This window comes from Podarcis bocagei, assembly GCF_964188305.1.
Source record: "Podarcis bocagei genome assembly, chromosome: W".
Classification (NCBI taxonomy): domain Eukaryota; kingdom Metazoa; phylum Chordata; class Lepidosauria; order Squamata; family Lacertidae; genus Podarcis; species Podarcis bocagei.
In genome coordinates this window covers 22,642,852-22,660,357 of record NC_138131.1, presented here as the reverse complement: position 1 = coordinate 22,660,357, position 17,506 = coordinate 22,642,852, and the positions used below count along the sequence as shown (strand labels likewise).

At 47.5% G+C, this 17,506-nt stretch overlaps 1 protein-coding gene across 1 annotated transcript in view; it reads left to right on the top strand.

Moving 5' to 3' along the window:
- The window catches only part of LOC308577852 (uncharacterized protein), a gene marked incomplete at its 5' end in the record, with an annotated part of 52,263 nt that extends 37,972 nt beyond the window's left edge, over positions 1-14,291 (top strand). The window contains 4 exons of the mRNA XM_081178251.1: positions 8,227-8,380; positions 10,836-10,937; positions 11,784-11,963; positions 14,061-14,291. Of these exons, the coding sequence (XP_081034377.1) occupies positions 8,227-8,380; positions 10,836-10,937; positions 11,784-11,963; positions 14,061-14,252 (628 nt within the window). The remainder of the gene's footprint in view (positions 1-8,226; positions 8,381-10,835; positions 10,938-11,783; positions 11,964-14,060) is intronic.
- Positions 14,292-17,506: the final 3,215 nt, after the last annotated feature.

Sequence of the window (17,506 nt, the reverse complement as noted above, 5' to 3'; positions counted from 1 at the left end):
GGCGTGTCCCACTTCTTAACAAAGAATACAGGACTGCCCCCCGCTGCCTTGGACTCCCGGATGAAACCGCGCTCCAAATTATGATCTATGAACTCTTTGAGTTCCTGCAGTTCGTCCTCAGACATGGAATACAGCTTTCCTTTAGGCAGCGCCGCCCCTGGCAGCAGGTCAATTTTGCAGTCATATGGTCTGTGGGGGGGCAGCCTGTCTGCCTCCTTCTCGCAGAAAACCTCCAAAAATTCTGCGTACTTGTGGGGAATCGCTTGCAGCGTGCCTAGCAGCAGCTGTGACTCCTCTTCCTCTCCTTCCTGCCGGGGCATGATGCAGTGTTCAGCACAAAAGGAAGAGCCGAAGGTCAGCTGCCTCTGGTACCAAGCCAGCGTTGGGCTGTGCTTGTCCAGCCAACTCATGCCCAATACAATGGGCGTGTCCGATAGTTGAGTGACGTTGAAGCTGATGATTTCCCTGTGATTCCCAAGCCGCATCACCATTGGTGGCGTCTGCTTCACCACTTGCCCCCCTAGCAGCTCCCTGCCATCCACCGTGACAACCTGCAGGGGTAGCGTGGCAGGCAGCAACTGTATAGCGTGCCGGTCGACAAAGTCCTGCCCTATAAAGTCCGCATTGCTTCCTGAGTCCATGGTGATTGGCACGTCCATGGTGATTCCATTGGGCAGCTGGAGCGATGCGGTGAGCCTCACCACTGGTTTGGGCGGGAGGGGGTCCATGGGCGGTAAAATCTCTGGGGACTGCTTCACTGACACGTCTGGCTGGGCCCCAGTGCCTCTTCCTCCAGCCAGACATCGTCGTTTCCCTGCTGTGGTACTCCTTGCTGCGTTGCTGCAGTTACCATTGCTGAGGCTGCAGTGTGCTTGTGGAGCCTCTGGGGACACTCTTTCGCCATATGCTGTGGATCATCGCAGATGTAACACTTCCTGTTCCCTCTAGGAGGCTTCGCTTTCACTGTTGCCGGTGCTAGGGCTCTGGCTGCTGACTGAGCCCTTGCACTTCCAACCTCCATAGGTTCCACCCCTCCTCCTGGTGGATGCGTGGATTGCGCACGCGCTGCTTCTCTGGGAAGGAAGGAGGAGCCCCTGGCTGGTTCGCGCCCGCCACGCCCTTCGTCCCTGCTCCACGGACGTTCTTCCAGCCGCACCCCCACCGCCAGCGCCCTCTGAACGATCTCCTGCGTGGTCCGGGGTCTCTCCCCCCTCGCAATTTCATCTTTAACCGAGCCGTGCAATCCCTCCCAAAACAGGTCTCTTACAGGAGCCGAATCTCTGTCCCATTCCAGGGCACTGACCAAAGCGAAAAAGCGGGCATGATACTGCCTTACGCTGGCCCTCCCTTGCTTCAGTCCATGTATCTGCTGCCGAGCAAGATCCACGTCAATGCTTGATAAAAAACACCCATCCATCGCTTTAATAAAGGCATCCGCATTTTGGAGCGCCGGATCCCCATCCCTCCACAAATTGCGCAGCCATGCTTTTGCATCTCCATGCAAATGGGACATGATGAATCCCACTTTCTCTTGCTCATCTCTAAAGTCTTTTTTCAGCAGTTGCAGTGCACACATTACATCTGCTCTAAAGTTGGGGTACTGTTGCAGATTCCCATCGAAGTGAGAGACCAGACCGCCTGTTCGTCTCGCCAACCCAATTCCCTCCTGTTTGGGTGTCAGTTGCCCTTGCTTAGTAAGCATGTCCAACCTGACCTGGAGATCCCTGCAGGCGGCAGCTGCCTCCTCCTCTCTCTTCCTGGATGCGAGAGCCTCGGCATTCAGTTGTGACACTGCTTCTCTGAGTTCCGCTATCTGCTGCTCAGCCGTCATGTCGTCTGCCGTTCGTGAGCTCGCTAGTAGGCACCTGCTTCTCTCCTCACCTCGAGGCTGTAGATGCCCACAATTAGGAGACGGAGCTTACTGTCAGAGCTGCTTCCAGATCCTAGCTCACAGAGGATCACGCTAGCCAGCGATCATTAAGTAAAAGTCTTTATTGAGTTACAGTTTCCATTCTCAAGCTACTGCGTGCAACTCTACGTCTAGTGGCTAGATCGGCGAAGCTCCGTCTGAGTCTCCGCCCTTTGTGCACCAACTTAATATCCTAGCCCTGCTCCACCTTTTCCGCCTGACTGTTCTCCTCTGGGTCCCTCTGCCCCCCGGGGTCTCTTCCTTCCTGGATTCTTCTGACGCCGACCCCCCGGACCCTCCTGTCTCCTTGCGCCGGGCTTTAGGACCTGGCTCTCTTTCAGGGCTGCCTACTGCGTCACTTTCCTGTGCATTTGAACTTGGCGCGCGCGCCCAACCTTCCACTTTCCGTCTGACCGTTTCTTCGCTCCCCGATGGAGGTGTGGCCACTCCTGACTCATGCCCTCCCCCCTGTTGTGAGCTGCCAGCGCTTAATCCCTGGCTCCCTTCCTCTTCCCTGCTCTCTGGCGGTGACGCTGGTCCCGATTTCCAACTGCTCTCCTCTGAGTCCCCTCTGGCTCTATCTTGCTGGGGTGTCCCCCTAGGCTCCCCCCTTGCCCTGGCCACTGGTGCTCCTTTCTGTGAATCTTCCGATTCACTGGAAAGACTCGGAGATCTCGGGTCGTCGTCATCACTCATCTTTTCTTCTGCCTCCTCCCCCTCGCTCTCTGTTTCCTCCCTTGCCCTTGCCTCTGCTCCTGAACCCCTGACAATTATTATTCAGTTTTTTTATTTTATCATTTTATTTCCATACACTCCAAACATTTTCAATATATACAATACTGGGATTATACAAACCCCTTGGACTCTCCCCCACCCCCCACCCCCCGTTTCCATATTTTGCCATCTTTTCTTGCATGTAATTACAATGATTCGTTCTATTCCATTTCCTTATTTGCTACTTTGGCTTCATCAATGTTATATCAATCCTGCCTGTGGAAAACCATCTAATTCGATTTTAATTTTATCCCGATTTGTTTTTAGGAGGTAATTTAATTATTGTTTGATTTTATACTAATGTTATATATTTGATGTTAGCTGCCCTAAGACCGGTTTCGGCCAGGGAGGGCGGGATACAATTATTATTATTATTATTATTATTATTATTATTATTATTATTATTATTATTTCTAAATATGTATCTTTAAGGTATTCAATAAATTTTTCCCATTCTTGTTTAATTTTTTTATATATATAAATAGTTTTTATTAAGTTTTAGCATTTTATATTCAACACAAACATCATTCTTGCAGACAGCATACATGAATCCCAATCTCCCCCAGCTTCCCTCTTCTGGTTTTTTAAATATTTACTTCTCCTGCCTATCTCATTCTCCCTTAATTTTGCCATCTTTGAACTAACGATGGTTATATCCTTAAGGTTTTTGCACCATGCTTTTTCACATTTCATCTTCATTATTTTCCCCATTTTGTCCTTTTAACTTTTTTCTTTGCTTAAATTTCCTATCATCTTGATGTCTGATCTTCACAGTCATTTTGATAATCCACTCTTCTTTTGTTGGGACCTTCTCTTCCTTCCACATCCGGGCTAAGAACATTCTGGCATAAATAGAATACACTGTCTTTTTAGATCTCTTGGTATTTCTTCACCCGTTAAACCTATTAGAAAGGCTTCTGTTTTTTACACAAATGTTCTCTCCCCCCCCCCAGTTAATTATACAGTGGTACCTTGGTTCTCAAACTGAATGTGTTCCAAAACCAAGGTGCACTTTGTTGGGAAACTGCCAGGGAGATAACGTCCATCATGGCCCCCAAGCCGGAGTTCGGAGATTCCATCGGCCTCCCGTAGTCACGCAGATCCAACAGTTAGGGGCACAAAGCCTTTGGAAATTCCTAGCCACATTCCTAGGCTGGTGCACCCTCTTTCAGCAGAAAGCACAGTCAAAAGCTTGCACCGCAGAAGAGCAGAAGAGCATTATTTACAGACTTTATTTAGTGTTGAACAGAACAAAAGAAAACGTGACCGTTCTGTGTCAGCATCTCTGGCCGTCTGACAAAAACGAAAGGAATATCAGAACATAAACATCCTGTGAATAGGACATGCGCAGACTCTGTGACTCCCAAAGCCTGCTCCCTTTAAGGTGGAACGGAAATATCCTAACACACTTTCCCATAGAAAGTCATGCAAAACGGATTAATCCGTACCAGACTTTGAAAAACAATCCCTAAAACAGCCATTTAACATGAATTTTACTATCTAACGAGACCACTGATCCCTAAAATGAAAGCAGTCATCCATGTACTGTACTCTAAAATAAATACAACAGTCTTGTAAATGATAAAAATGAAAATTATTTTTTTTCCTCACCTGCACTGATGATAGTCATTGTTCGGATGGGGACCGGGGCTTCTATCCGTTTCTGCAATCACACAATCAATCAATCAATCAATCAATCAGTAACTAAACTGGGATCCGCACAGTCGCAAAAACAAATGAACCAAAAAAGCCTCCGAAACAAAAACACCACATAAATTGCAAAAACCAAAGCACCAAACTTAATCTGTTCCCGAAGTCTGTTTGATTGGTGCAGGCGTGTGGGATGTGGAACTTAACAGGTTAAGTTGTTCCCATGATGCCTCAGCATTCTGACGTCAGTTTTGGAAGCTTGGGAGGAGCTTGGGAGGAGTTTGTCATTCTCACTCTATGCTGTGAGGGGAAAAGAGCAGTCCTATAATGGCTGCAAGCAGTCCTGGTTCTTCCGGAGATTTGTTGGAATAAACAACTGTAAATAGACAAACCGGTACTGTGTGTGTTTGTCTGGAAGCTGAGCCAAGATACTTGACAGTTTTACACCGCTGTGTGAAACTCTGCTGAGGCGTGACTGAGAGCTGCGCAAAAGGAAGTGTGCCGGGCGGCCATAAATCGCTAATTGAGAGTCGCAAATCAATTAGCGGGGACCGCGGCTGACCAACAAAGTCCAAGAGGTTATGGACCCTAAATCACCGATCGTAAAACTGTCACTGGTGCTGCCGGAATGCGTTTGAAGTTTGCGGTTTAGAGCAAAGGAGCACGGCAGGAGGCGGAGGCCGGAGTTTTGAGGCAAGCGGCTAGTTGAAAGACGCAAAGGTTTGCCTGTGCTGTGTTGCTGCGGAGTTCGAGAGCAGCAGGAAATCGTCTCTCCGGACGGGGTGCTGGATAAGCTGTGAGTAAGCTTGGGGACCCTTGGGAGAACGGAAGACAATGGCAGGCAGCCAGGTCTTGGAGGACATTCCGTCTGGAAAGCTCACTCTAAGAAGTTGGGCAAGGACGTGAAGTCAGCAAGGGCTGTCTGGGGATGTACTGCTGTGTTTGCTGTGAAGCTTCAGCAGGAGGCCAGAGCCCTGGGGAAGGAATACAAAAGCCTAGAGATGGCTGTAGCCCCTGTTCCTGATGTTTTAGCCTCAAGGAGCGCTGGTGAGCAGGTCGGGGGGGCGAAGGATTCCAAAGGCAAGTTCAAGAAGCCTGCTGGAATGAGATGGCGGTTCAGAGGGGGCAAAGCTGGCAAGGAGTGCTTTTCCGGAAGAAGAAGGAGAAGGAGGCCAGCTGGGAGGAGCCCCGGGCAGTGTTTTTCCACTGGAGTTCAACATCTGCGTGGCAGTTGCCCCCACCGGAGCAGAGAGGCAAGACAGGATGTTGCCAAGTTTGCCAAGGTCAACCAGCTGAGTTCCCATGGGAATCAGTCTGGAAGAGGAGGCCAGCGTGGGAACGCAAGGGAAGGACGTGGCTCAGACACTGGGGAGGGTTGTTTTCTTATCACTGCTTCTATGGCAACTGTGAAGAACAACTCCAGCCAGGACACGGTGACGCGCTGGGTTTTGGATACTACTGTCAGTCGTCACCTGATAAGCGAACCTGCTGGCGAAATGCGGAACTGCAGGGCTGTTTCAACTGGAATGACTGTTATGTTCGCAGATGGAACACAAAAATCAGTCTGTGGTGTGGCTAACGTGTTTTTCTCTCCTTTACAGGAGGAGCTAGAGGTCTACGTTGTGCCGGGACTGAATTGTTGTCTATTATCTGTATCAGCTCTAATGAAGCAGGGATACAATGTTTGCTTTGAAAATGACACCTGTTCCATTTTCAGAGGAGGGAGACAACTGGTCAACGTGCAGAGGGAGAACAATCTCTTTGTTCTGGAGTCACCTCTGGAGGGTGGTGGGAATGCTGGAAAAGCACAGGTGCAGTGTGCTAAGGTTCCCAGTCATGTTCAAAAGTTGCACAGGTGCACAAAAGGGTGCGAACTCCGGAAATGTGGGAGGAGGTCCCAAGGGTGCAGGGCATGCAAAGGTGCAAAGGTACTTGGTTTTCCCGGGTTTGGGAGGGTAGCCAAAGAGCCCTTTGAGCTTGTTCACACAGATCTGTCAGGACCCATGAGGTGTGAGAGTCTGGGTGGGGCCAGGTATGTGCTGTCGCTGACAGATGACCACAGCCAGGTTGGCTGGTGTTTCTCTCTCAAATCACAGGGGGAGGTGGCGCAACTGATCCAGGATTGGGTTGCAGAGGTGGAACGAAGGTTCTCCACCAGGGTGCAAGGGTTCAAGAGCGACCGAGGGTCACAGTTTACTGGGTCTGCTCTGGAGGAGTCTTTCAAGGAAAAGGGAATACGTCACCAGGTGACGGGTGCAAAGTCTCCTCAAGGGGAGGAGAGGGAGGCAGAGGCTGATCCCGGTGATGGGGACCAGGTCCAGGATCAGGGTTCAGAACCCGGTGATGGGGACCAGGTCCAGGGTCAGGGGTCAGGGCAGGTTTGGGCATCTCCAAGGGTTGTGAAAGGAATGTCCAGGTGTGAGGCTTCATCTCCGGTAAGCGTAATGGAGAAAGCTCACGGACGGGTTGTCAAGTCAGAGGGGGCAAAGTCTGACGGAGAAGACACAACTGCTGGCCCAAGTGGGTCAGAGGGGTTTCAGGTCACGGGTGCGTGGGAAAGTGTCGCACAGTGTGATTCTGGGAATGTTGAAGGGGTTCAACAGGTGCCTGGGAAAGATGCCGGGAAGGGGCACAAGGCAAAGGGAAAGGTGTTGAGCTCAAAAAGGTCTTGTCAGAATGGTTCGGCAAGAGGGGGTGTGGGATGTGGAACTTAACAGGTTAAGTTGTTCCCATGATGCCTCAGCATTCTGACGTCAGTTTTGGAAGCTTGGGAGGAGCTTGGGAGGAGTTTGTCATTCTCACTCTATGCTGTGAGGGGAAAAGAGCAGTCCTATAATGGCTGCAAGCAGTCCTGGTTCTTCCGGAGATTTGTTGGAATAAACAACTGTAAATAGACAAACCGGTACTGTGTGTGTTTGTCTGGAAGCTGAGCCAAGATACTTGACAGTTTTACACCGCTGTGTGAAACTCTGCTGAGGCGTGACTGAGAGCTGCGCAAAAGGAAGTGTGCCGGGCGGCCATAAATCGCTAATTGAGAGTCGCAAATCAATCAGCGGGGACCGCGGCTGACCAACAAAGTCCAAGAAGGCGCCCCAGAAAGAATAGCTGACAGCCAAATTTGATGTTTGGCTTCCGAAAAACGCCTGGAAACTGGAACACTTTTTCTGGGTTTTCGGCATTTGGGAACCAAAGCGTTTGAGTAGTAGTAATAATAATAATAATAATTTGTTTTTGTTTGTATCCCACCCTCGCCGGCCAAGGCTGGGCTCAGAGCAGCTAACATCATAAAAACAACACAACGAGCCTAAAAGCAGACATCAAGTAATTCAAATAAAAATTAATTCAGACAAGTTAAAATCCGGGCAGGTGGCAATTATTAGGGTGGAATTGAGAGTGATTAATAATTGCCAGAATTGAGGAGCATGGAATTTCCCAAAAGGAAAGTGCTGCTTGTCCGTATGAAGAGGATGCCACAATGCTGAACCTTTCTGTATAAAAAACCTTCTGTATAAAGAAACCTGTATAAAACACATTTGAGAACCAAGGTCTCACTGTCTCACATGACCACTAGGGTGGTTCATAAAAAACACTTTTTTGAAGATGCCTGCTCCCAAGGTCTTATCTTACTACACTAGGGATTATATAGCTATATCTGAAATTTTGTGCATATCAGTTAATATCTCAACCCTCCATGAAAATAGCTGTTTTCTTGGACGTTTTCCTATTTTGTGAAGGCTTTGGAGAAGGCATTTTTTAAAAAAGTTTTTTTTAATGAACTGCCCTAAAGACCACCGTATAGGATAGAAAGAGCCTTCTTGACCCTTACATTTCCAGCGTAACTTCAGAGTATTTTTGTACCAAAATGGCACTTTTTCTCTCGCCCTCCATGTCAGAATCAGCCCCACTTTTGCAGACGCCTATTCCAACATGGGGAACACCTTGAAGGAAATGCAAGACGTCCAGGGAGCTCTGCAATGCTACACAAGAGCAATCCAGATAAATCCTGCGTTTGCCGATGCCCACAGCAACCTCGCTTCCATCCATAAGGTAAGCTTTGTGTCTCTGCTAAATCTATTTAAAAAAAAAAAACTGGGGGGGGGGGGCAGCAGGGGAATCTTAGTTTTTACAAAAGGAAAACAACTGGCAAAAGCCGTCCCAAACCGAGATGGGGCACAAAAAGAAAAAGGGGAGAATTGGAATTTATGCTGGAAGTGTGAGGAGGCAGAGGGCACGCCGATACGTTTATGGTGGGGCTACAGAAACGTTAAAAAAATTCATGAGGAAATAAAAAAGATGATCAGAATTAATTTAGAGGGGAAAACCAGAGGCATATTTACTGAGTATAAGAGGTAAAGAAATACCACAAGATGGGAAGATATTATTCTTATACGCGACAGCTGCAGCAAGGCTACTCCTTGCACAAAACTGGAACAGGAAATATATACCCACAAAGGATGACTGGATAAAGAAACTAATTGAATTTATAGAACTGGCAAGGTCAAGTGCAGTAATAAGGTACCAATCAAACTGGAAAATAAAAATATAATGGAAATGGTTTGAAGATTATGTGTTCAAGTACTGCTCAAAAACTAACATGTTGATATGTTTGGTTTAATGTTTGTAAATCTGGTTTATAATAATAATAAATAGTAAGTTAAAAGAGTTAAGAAATATAAATTTAGATAAAAATTGCAATGTGAATGTGAGTGAAGGAAGTCACGTGGGTATTTGGGTAAATGCTGAGTTGTGTATAGGGTTAGATGTGGGGAATCCATATATGTAATGTATAGTGTTGAAAATGTACGGCAACTAGCATGTAAAATGAAATCAAAAATAAATAAATAAATAGGGGGGAAATAAAAATGGCAATGTGAAATATTATATAGGAGGGTGAGGGGCGGTGGAGGGAAGCCACAAGGGTGGTTTTAATGTCTGAAATTTTGGGTGGTAGGGTAATATGAATTTTGTTTTGTGTCTATGTGTTTGTTTGTAAATAATTTTTTTTAAAGGAAAATGAAAAAATTGCTATTTTTACTTTGAAATAAAAATGGGGGGGGGAGGTCTTATACGGGTGATTGGGTGGGTGAATGGCTCATTTTCTTAAATTTGAGCCCCCCCAAATAGAGGGTGGCTTATATAGACGGAAAGTATGGTGGAGTTCCACACCCAAAAAATCTCATTGTGACTTCCAATCACCCCTACGTCACATTTCCGATGGCGCCCTTTTGCTCGTCTCTCCTAGATCTCAAAATGCATTGGTTTTGTCATATTTCCTGCTGTCCTTTGTCAATCCACACCTGCCAAAGAATTTAAATTTTCCCAACATTTTTTTTTAGACCACACATGTCCAGCGTGTGGCCGGGGAGCGTAACCTGGTTTACTTACTGGGGCAACCCCCCCCCCCCCAATGCTCAACAACTTCAATCCTAAAAAGAGCTCAACAACCTTGGGGTTAAATCCTAAAACAGCTCAACAAATTTGCCCCGCCCTCATGTCAAATCTGGCCCTCTTTGGGAAAATTTGGGCACCCCTGTAAATTTAGACAATACAGTCCTATCTCGGGTTAAATATGCTTCAGGATGAATATTTTTGGGTTGCGCTCCGCAGTGACCCAGAAGTAACGGAGCACGTTACTTGCGGGTTTCGCCGCATGCACAGACCCTCAAAATGATGTCATGCGCAGAAGCGGCGAATTGCGACGTGCAGATGCGGGTTGCATTTGCTTCAGGATGCGAACGGGGCTCCGGAACGGATCCCATTCACATCCAGAGGTACCACTGTACTCTGCAAGTGTCCTGTTCTCTATGAAATGTTTCTTCCAAAACCTCTCGTAATTCTGCCTGTATTATAATCTTGCTAATTCTGCGTATTTTAGCCTTTTTGCTAGCTACGCCAACTTAGTAGGGATGGGATTCTCCTTTCCATCCTTTGTCTGTTAAGATTCTCGCTGCGGCTATTGTAGACACTGTGACTTGCCATTGTTTTATAACCATTTATTGTAACATTTATTCTATGATCAATTACAATAATCATTCATTGTAATATTCATTTATTGTACGATTAATTACAATTTATTGTAATTGTTAAGAGTAGGTTTCTATTGAATTTTTACATGCTGATACTCAATATTATTCTATAGCATGGGGAGGCAAACTACGGCCCCATGGCCTTCTCAATCTAGCCGGGAGTCGGCATGTTTTGACACGAGTATAATGTGTCCTTTTATTTAAAATGCACCTCTGGGTTATTTGTGGGACATAGGAATGCGTTCCTTTTTCCCCCTCCCCAAAATCTAGTCTGGCCCCCACAAGGTCTAAGGGACAGTGGACGGCCCCCTGCTGAAAAAGTTTGCCGACCCCTGTTCTATTCCAATGATTGTTGAATGTTACTTTATAAGTCTACCAGGTGTGGATCATCGTGCCTTCTGTCTGTTCTTCATCTTTGGTTTTGATGGTTGAGAAAAAAGCTAGTGGCAATTGCTGAAATATCCCTCCCTTTCTAGGATTCCGGAAACATCCCAGAGGCAATTGCTTCGTATCGCACCGCCTTGAAACTGAAGCCGGATTTTCCTGACGCTTACTGCAACCTGGCGCACTGTTTGCAGGTGAGGCAGAGTTTTAAGGGCCAACACTCCCAGGGTTTCCGGCATTTGGGAACCGAGGCGTTTGAGTCCCAAGGTACCACGGTAATGGTAAAAGCGTCACCTAATTCAGGAATTGTCCAATGTCACTTTAGAGACCAACTCAGTTTGTTCTGTGTCTAAGCTTTCATGTGCAGGCAGACTTATTCAGATACACTGAAGCGGAAGTCCCCACACCCTGATATTTAGAGGGAGGGTGGGGCGGGGTATTTCTCTGAACGGTAGTAGGACTCAATCGGTATGGTCAACCTGTGGACGACTGTGTCTCATTACATATCCTAAAACTATTTCAGGTCATCTGCGTACCATCCCTTGTTTTTTCAGTCATTCACAGTTGCCAGCAGGTGGACCATACCCATTGACTCCTACTACCCTTCGGAGAAAAACCCCAACTCACCCTCCCACTATATATCAGGGTCTGGGGGCTTCTCCTTACTCTTATATAGCAGGGTCTGGGGACTTCTCCCTCTGTATATCAGGGTCTGGGGACTTCCGCTTCAGTGTATCTGAAGAAGTGTGCATGCACACAAAAGCTTATATCAGGCATCCCCAACCTGCGCCCCCCCCCCGATGTTTTGGCCTACAACTCCCATGATCCCTAGCTAACAGGACCAGTGGTCGGGGATGATGGGAATTGTAGTCTAAAACATCTGGAGGGCCGAAGGCTTGGGGTGCCTGGCTTATACCAAGAACAAACTTTGTTGGTCTCTAAGGCACTACTGGACAATTTTTATATATATATTGACTTCATCAGACCAATACGGCTACCTACCTGAATCTAGAACCCTGGTTTTCTTTGCCCCCTTTCAGATCGTCTGTGATTGGACCGATTACGACGAGAGAATGAAGAAGCTTGTCAGTATTGTGGCTGACCAGCTGGAGAAGAACCGGCTCCCTTCGGTGCACCCGCATCACAGCATGCTGTATCCACTGTCTCACGGCTTCCGAAAGGCTATTGCCGAGAGACATGGGAACCTTTGCCTGGACAAGGTGGGTCTATGCTGTGAAGGGGTGTGCGCCGCTCCGTTCCGTCAGAGTTTGAATGCTTTCATGTTGGCTTTGGATATATAATAATATATAATAATTTATTATTTCTACCCTGCCCATCTGTCTGGGTATCCTCAGCCACTCTGGGTGGCTGCCAACCAAATATTAAAAACACAAGGCAGCATTAAATATTTAAAAACTTCCCTAAACAGGGCTGCCTTCAGATGTCTTTTAAAAGTGAGATAATTGCTTATTTCTTTGACATCTGATGGAAGGGCGTTCCACAGGGCGGCCGTCACCACGAGAAGGCCCTCTGCCTGCTTCCCTGTAACTTGGCTTCTTGCAGGGAGGGAAGCGCCAGAAGGCCCTCGGGAGAGGGACCCCGGTGTCCGGGGTGGAGATGCTCCTTCAGGTCTACTGGGCCGAGGCCATTGAGGGCTTTCAAGGTCAGCACCGACACTATGAATTGTGCTTGGAAACGTACTGGGAGCCAAAGCAGATCTCTTGGGACCGGTGGTATGTGGTCTCAGTCAGACTGGATTTAAATCCTTTATTTTACAGAAAGGTTTGATCTTGCTGGCATCCTCTTAATATTGACAACCAGAGGAAAGTTTCATCTGCTGGGCTGTTTAGGGCTTTCAAGGTCAGCACCAACACTTTGAATTGTGCCCGGAAACGTACTGGGAGTCAATGCAGGTCTTTCAAGACTGGTGTTATGTGGTCTCTGCGGCTGTTCACGGCCCCCAGTCTGGCTACCACATTCTGGATTAATTGCAGTAAGGTAGCCCCACATAGAGCGCATTGCAGTCGTCCAAGCTGGAGATAACAAGAGCATGCGCCACTCTGGCAAGAGAGTCCGTGGGCAGGGAGGGTCTTATCCTGCATCCCAGATAGAGCTGCCCTGGACACAGAACAGACCTGTGCCTCCATGGGTCCAAAATGACCCCCAGACTGTGCAGCTGGTCCTTCAGGGGCACAGTTGCCCCGTTCAGGACCAGGGAGTCCCCCCCACCCACCCACACACCACAGAACTTCAGTCTTGTCAGGATTCAACCTCAACCAGTTAGCTGCCATCCATCCTCCAACCGCCTCGAGGCACCCGCGCAGGAACTCCACCGCCTTTGCCGGCTCTGATTTGAAAGAGAGGTAGAGCTCTCTATCAGGCTTCCTCAACCTTGGCCCTCCTGATGCTTTTGGCCTACAGCTCCATGGTCCCTAGCTAGCAGGTCTAGTGGTCAGGGATGATGGGCACTGTAGTTTGAAAACAGCTGGAGGGCCAAGGTTTAGGAAGCCTGCTCTGTATTGGCGCCAATGGCTGTTAAGCGAAAAAATTCCAGGGTGAGTGACTCCTTGACAGCCTAGCTCACCGGGGCACTTGTCCCCCATGGGTCCATGCTGTCAGTAAAAGGAGGAAGTCCCAGTCCGGTAATTTGGAGCAAAACAGTGGTCAGTAGACCATGATTCTTACTGTTGCACCACAGGTCTGCCCAGGAGTAAGAACCCCGAGCATGGGGCAATGTCAACTTTTAAAACTTCCTTCTTCCCCCCAGAATACACTTCAAGCAGCATCGTTGATACATCATCACTACATCACTAGCACATCACAAATGAGGAGGGGTATACAAGGGTTATGCATTCACTATGAGGTCCCTTTATCAGACCCCTTAAATCTCCATCACTGAAAGAACAATAAAACTCTTGACACGTCCTTTCCCACTGGACTTGTCTGGAGATGGGCATTCAGAACACCTGCCTTGCTAAACTGCCTTGGCAGATGTCTATGGTTGCCCCCTTGGTCCCTCCCTCGGTGGGGTGCCGTGTATGTGCTCTCAGGCTTGGGGAATTCTGGCGGGATGCCCTGTTCCTGCTGCCTACATGACTTCCTGCTTCTTGGCTCATGGAGGGAGGTGGAGCCCAAATTCGTTCAAATGGCGGAATGAGGAGAGTCGGTTAAAGCATAGATTTTCTGCGTGTCTTTCTTGGGCTGTCAAGTCAAAGGTATGTATATTTGTAACATTGGAACAACTTCAAAGATGTGGCCTCATGTCCCCCACCCCCATGTCATTTCCGTAACCCGGCTTTCTTGAATCCCCTTGCTAGATCAACGTGCTCCACAAGCCGCCTTACGAGCACCCCAAGGACCTGAAAGGCAGTGAGGGCCGGCTCCGCGTTGGCTACGTGAGCTCTGACTTTGGGAACCACCCCACCTCCCATCTCATGCAGTCAATCCCAGGCATGCACAATTCGGACAAATTTGAGGTGAGGTGCACAAGAGGGCAGCTGTGTGAGTAGCTCAGGCGGCAGAGCGCTGAGACTCTGAATCTTGGGGTCATGGGTACGAGCCCCACGTTGGGCCAAACGAATGAATACAGCCTAGGACCGCCTCTCCACGGAGGATCTAACAGTCTGCAAATAAAAAAATGTTAGAGGTCCTGGGCTTCAGGGAGATTAGGCTGGCCTCGACCAGGGCCAGGGCCTTTTCAGCCTTGGCCCCGGCCTGGTGGAACTCTCTGCCACAAGAGATCAGGACCCTGTGGGATCTGACATCTTTCTGCAGGGCCTGTAAGATGGAGTTGTTCCGCCGGGCCTTTGGTTCAACCTGACTCCCCTTCTCTTTTTGTGTAAGGACTAGTATGAAAGAGGCCTCCCAGTGTTCTCACAGGCCCATATAAGAGTTGGGCCTGATGAGCGTTTACTGTTCCCAACCCTAATCCTGCGGAAAGCCATCTAATTGGATTTGAATTTGATCCTGGCTTGTTTTCAGGAGGTAATTTCGTTATTGCTTGATTTTATACCAGTGTTACATATTTGGTGTTAGCCTCCCTGAGCCCGGTTTCGGACGGGGAGGGCAGGATACAAATAAAAGTTGTTGTTGTTGTTATTATTATTATTATTATTATTATTATTATTATTATTATTATTATTATTATTATTATTATTATCATCATCATCATCATTATCCTCTTAATTTGCATCAGCCCTTGGTTGTAGCAATAAAACAACGAGATGATCTGCAAGGAATAGAAATGAAAAATCAATGATATCAAATACATTTGAGGGTTTTGAATCGAGAGTGGACCTTATTCTGACTGCCCCAGCTCAAAACCCAGCCGCCTTTGCCGTCACCTGCTCCTCTTGATCTGCCAAGAGAGGACTCTGGGGTAGTGGTTGGGCAACCCGGAACAGGCAATAAAGGAGGGGTAATCATCTCACGACAAACCTAGACAGCATCTTAAAAAGCAGAGACACCACCTTGCCAACAAGGTCAGTATAGTAAAAGCTATGTTTTTCCAGTAGTGATGTATGGAAGTGAGAGCTGGACCATAAAGAAGGCTGATCGCCGAAGAATTGATGCTTTTGAATTATGATGCTGGAGGAGACTCTTGAGAGTCCCATCGACTGCAAGAAGATCAAACCTATCCATTCTGAAGGAAATCAGCCCAGAGTGCTCACTGGAAGGACACATCCTGAAGCTGAGGCTCCAAGACTTTGGCCACCTCATGAGAAGAGAATCATAGAATCATAGAGTTGGAATAGACCACAAGGGCCATCGAGTCCAACCCCCTGCCAAGCAGGAAACACCATCAGAGCACTCCTGACATATGGTTGTCAAGCCTCTGCTTAAAGACCTCCAAAGAAGGAGACTCCACCACACTCCTTGGCAGCAAATTCCACTGTCGAACAGCTCTTACTGTCAGGAAGTTCTTCCTAATGTTTAGGTGGAATCTTCTTTCTTGTAGTTTGGATCCATTGCTCCGTGTCCGCTTCTCTGGAGCAGCAGAAAACAACCTTTCTCCCTCCTCTATGTGACATCCTTTTATATATTTGAACATGGCTATCATATCACCCCTTAACCTCCTCTTCTCCAGGCTAAACATGCCCAGCTCCCTTAGCCGTTCCTCATAAGGCATCGTTTCCAGGCCTTTGACCATTTTGGTTGCCCTCCTCTGGACACGTTCCAGTTTGTCAGTGTCCTTCTTGAACTGTGGTGCCCAGAACTGGACACAATACTCTAGGTGAGGTCTGACCAGAGCAGAATACAGTGGCACTATTACTTCCCTTGATCTAGATGCTATACTCCTATTGATGCAGCCCAGAATTGCATTGGCTTTTTTAGCTGCTGCGTCACACTGTTGGCTCATGTCAAGTTTATGGTCAACCAAGACTCCTAGATCCTTTTCACATGTACTGCTCTCAAGCCAGGTGTCCCCCATCTTGTTTTTGTGCCTCTCATTTTTTTTGCCCAAGTGTAATACTTTACATTTCTCCCTGTTAAAATTCATCTTGTTTGTTTTTGCCCAGTTCTCTAATCTGTCAAGGTCGTTTTGAAGTGTGATCCTGTCCTCTGGGGTGTTAGCCACCCCTCCCAGTTTGGTGTCATTGCAAATTTGATCAGGATGCCCTTGAATCCATCATCCAAGTCGTTGATAAAGATGTTGAATAAGACCGGGCCCAAGACAGAACCCTGTGGCACCCCACTAGTCGCTCTTCTCCAGGATGAAGAGGAACCATTGAGGAGAACCCTTTGGGTTCGGTCAGTCAGCCAGTTACAAATCCACTGAGTGGTAGCATAGTCAAGACCGCATTTTACCAGCTTCTTTACAAGAATATCATGGGGCACCTTGTCAAATGCCTTGCTGAAATCAAGGTAGGCTACATCCACTGCGTTCCCTTCATCTACCAGGCTTGTAATTCTGTCAAAAAAGGAGATCAGGTTAGTCTGACATGACTTATTTTTCAGAAATCCATGCTGACTATTGGTATCACAGCATTCCTTTCTAGGTGCTCACAGACTGTTTGCTTAATGATCTGCTCCAGAATCTTCCCTGGTATTGATGTCAGACTGACTGGGCGATAATTATTTGGGTCCTCTCTTTTCCCCTTTTTGAAAATGGGGACAACATTTGCCCTCCTCCAGTCTGCCGGGACTTTGCCTGTTCTCCAGGAATTCTCAAAGATGACTGACAGTGGTTCTGAGATCACATCTGCCAGTTCTTTTAATACTCTTGGAGGAAGTTCATCTGGCCCTGGAGACTTGAATACATCTAAACTAGCCAAGTATTCTTGTACTATCTCCTTAGTTATTCTGGGCTGTGTTTCCTCTGCTGAATCATTTGCTCCAAATTCTTCAGGTCGGGCATTGTTTTCTTTATCGGAGAAGACTGAGGCAAAGAAGGCATTGAGGAGTTCAGCCCTTTCTGTGTCCCCTGTTTGCATTTCACCATCTTCTCCTCTGAGTGACCCCACTGTTTCTTTGTTCTTCCTTTTGCTACGAACATACCCATAAAAGCCTTTTTTGTTGCTTTTAACCTCTCTAGCCAGCCTGAGTTCATTCTGTGCTTTAGCTTTTCTGACTTTGTGTCTACACGTGCTGGCTATTTGTTTGAATTCCTCTTTGGTGGTTTCCCCCCTTTTCCAGTTTTTGTACACATCCTTTTTTAATCTTAACTCAGTTAAAAGTTCTTTAGATAGCCACCCTGGCTTCTTTAGGCACCTTCCATGTTTCCGTCTCATTGGTATTGCCTGACGTTGTGCTTTTACTATCT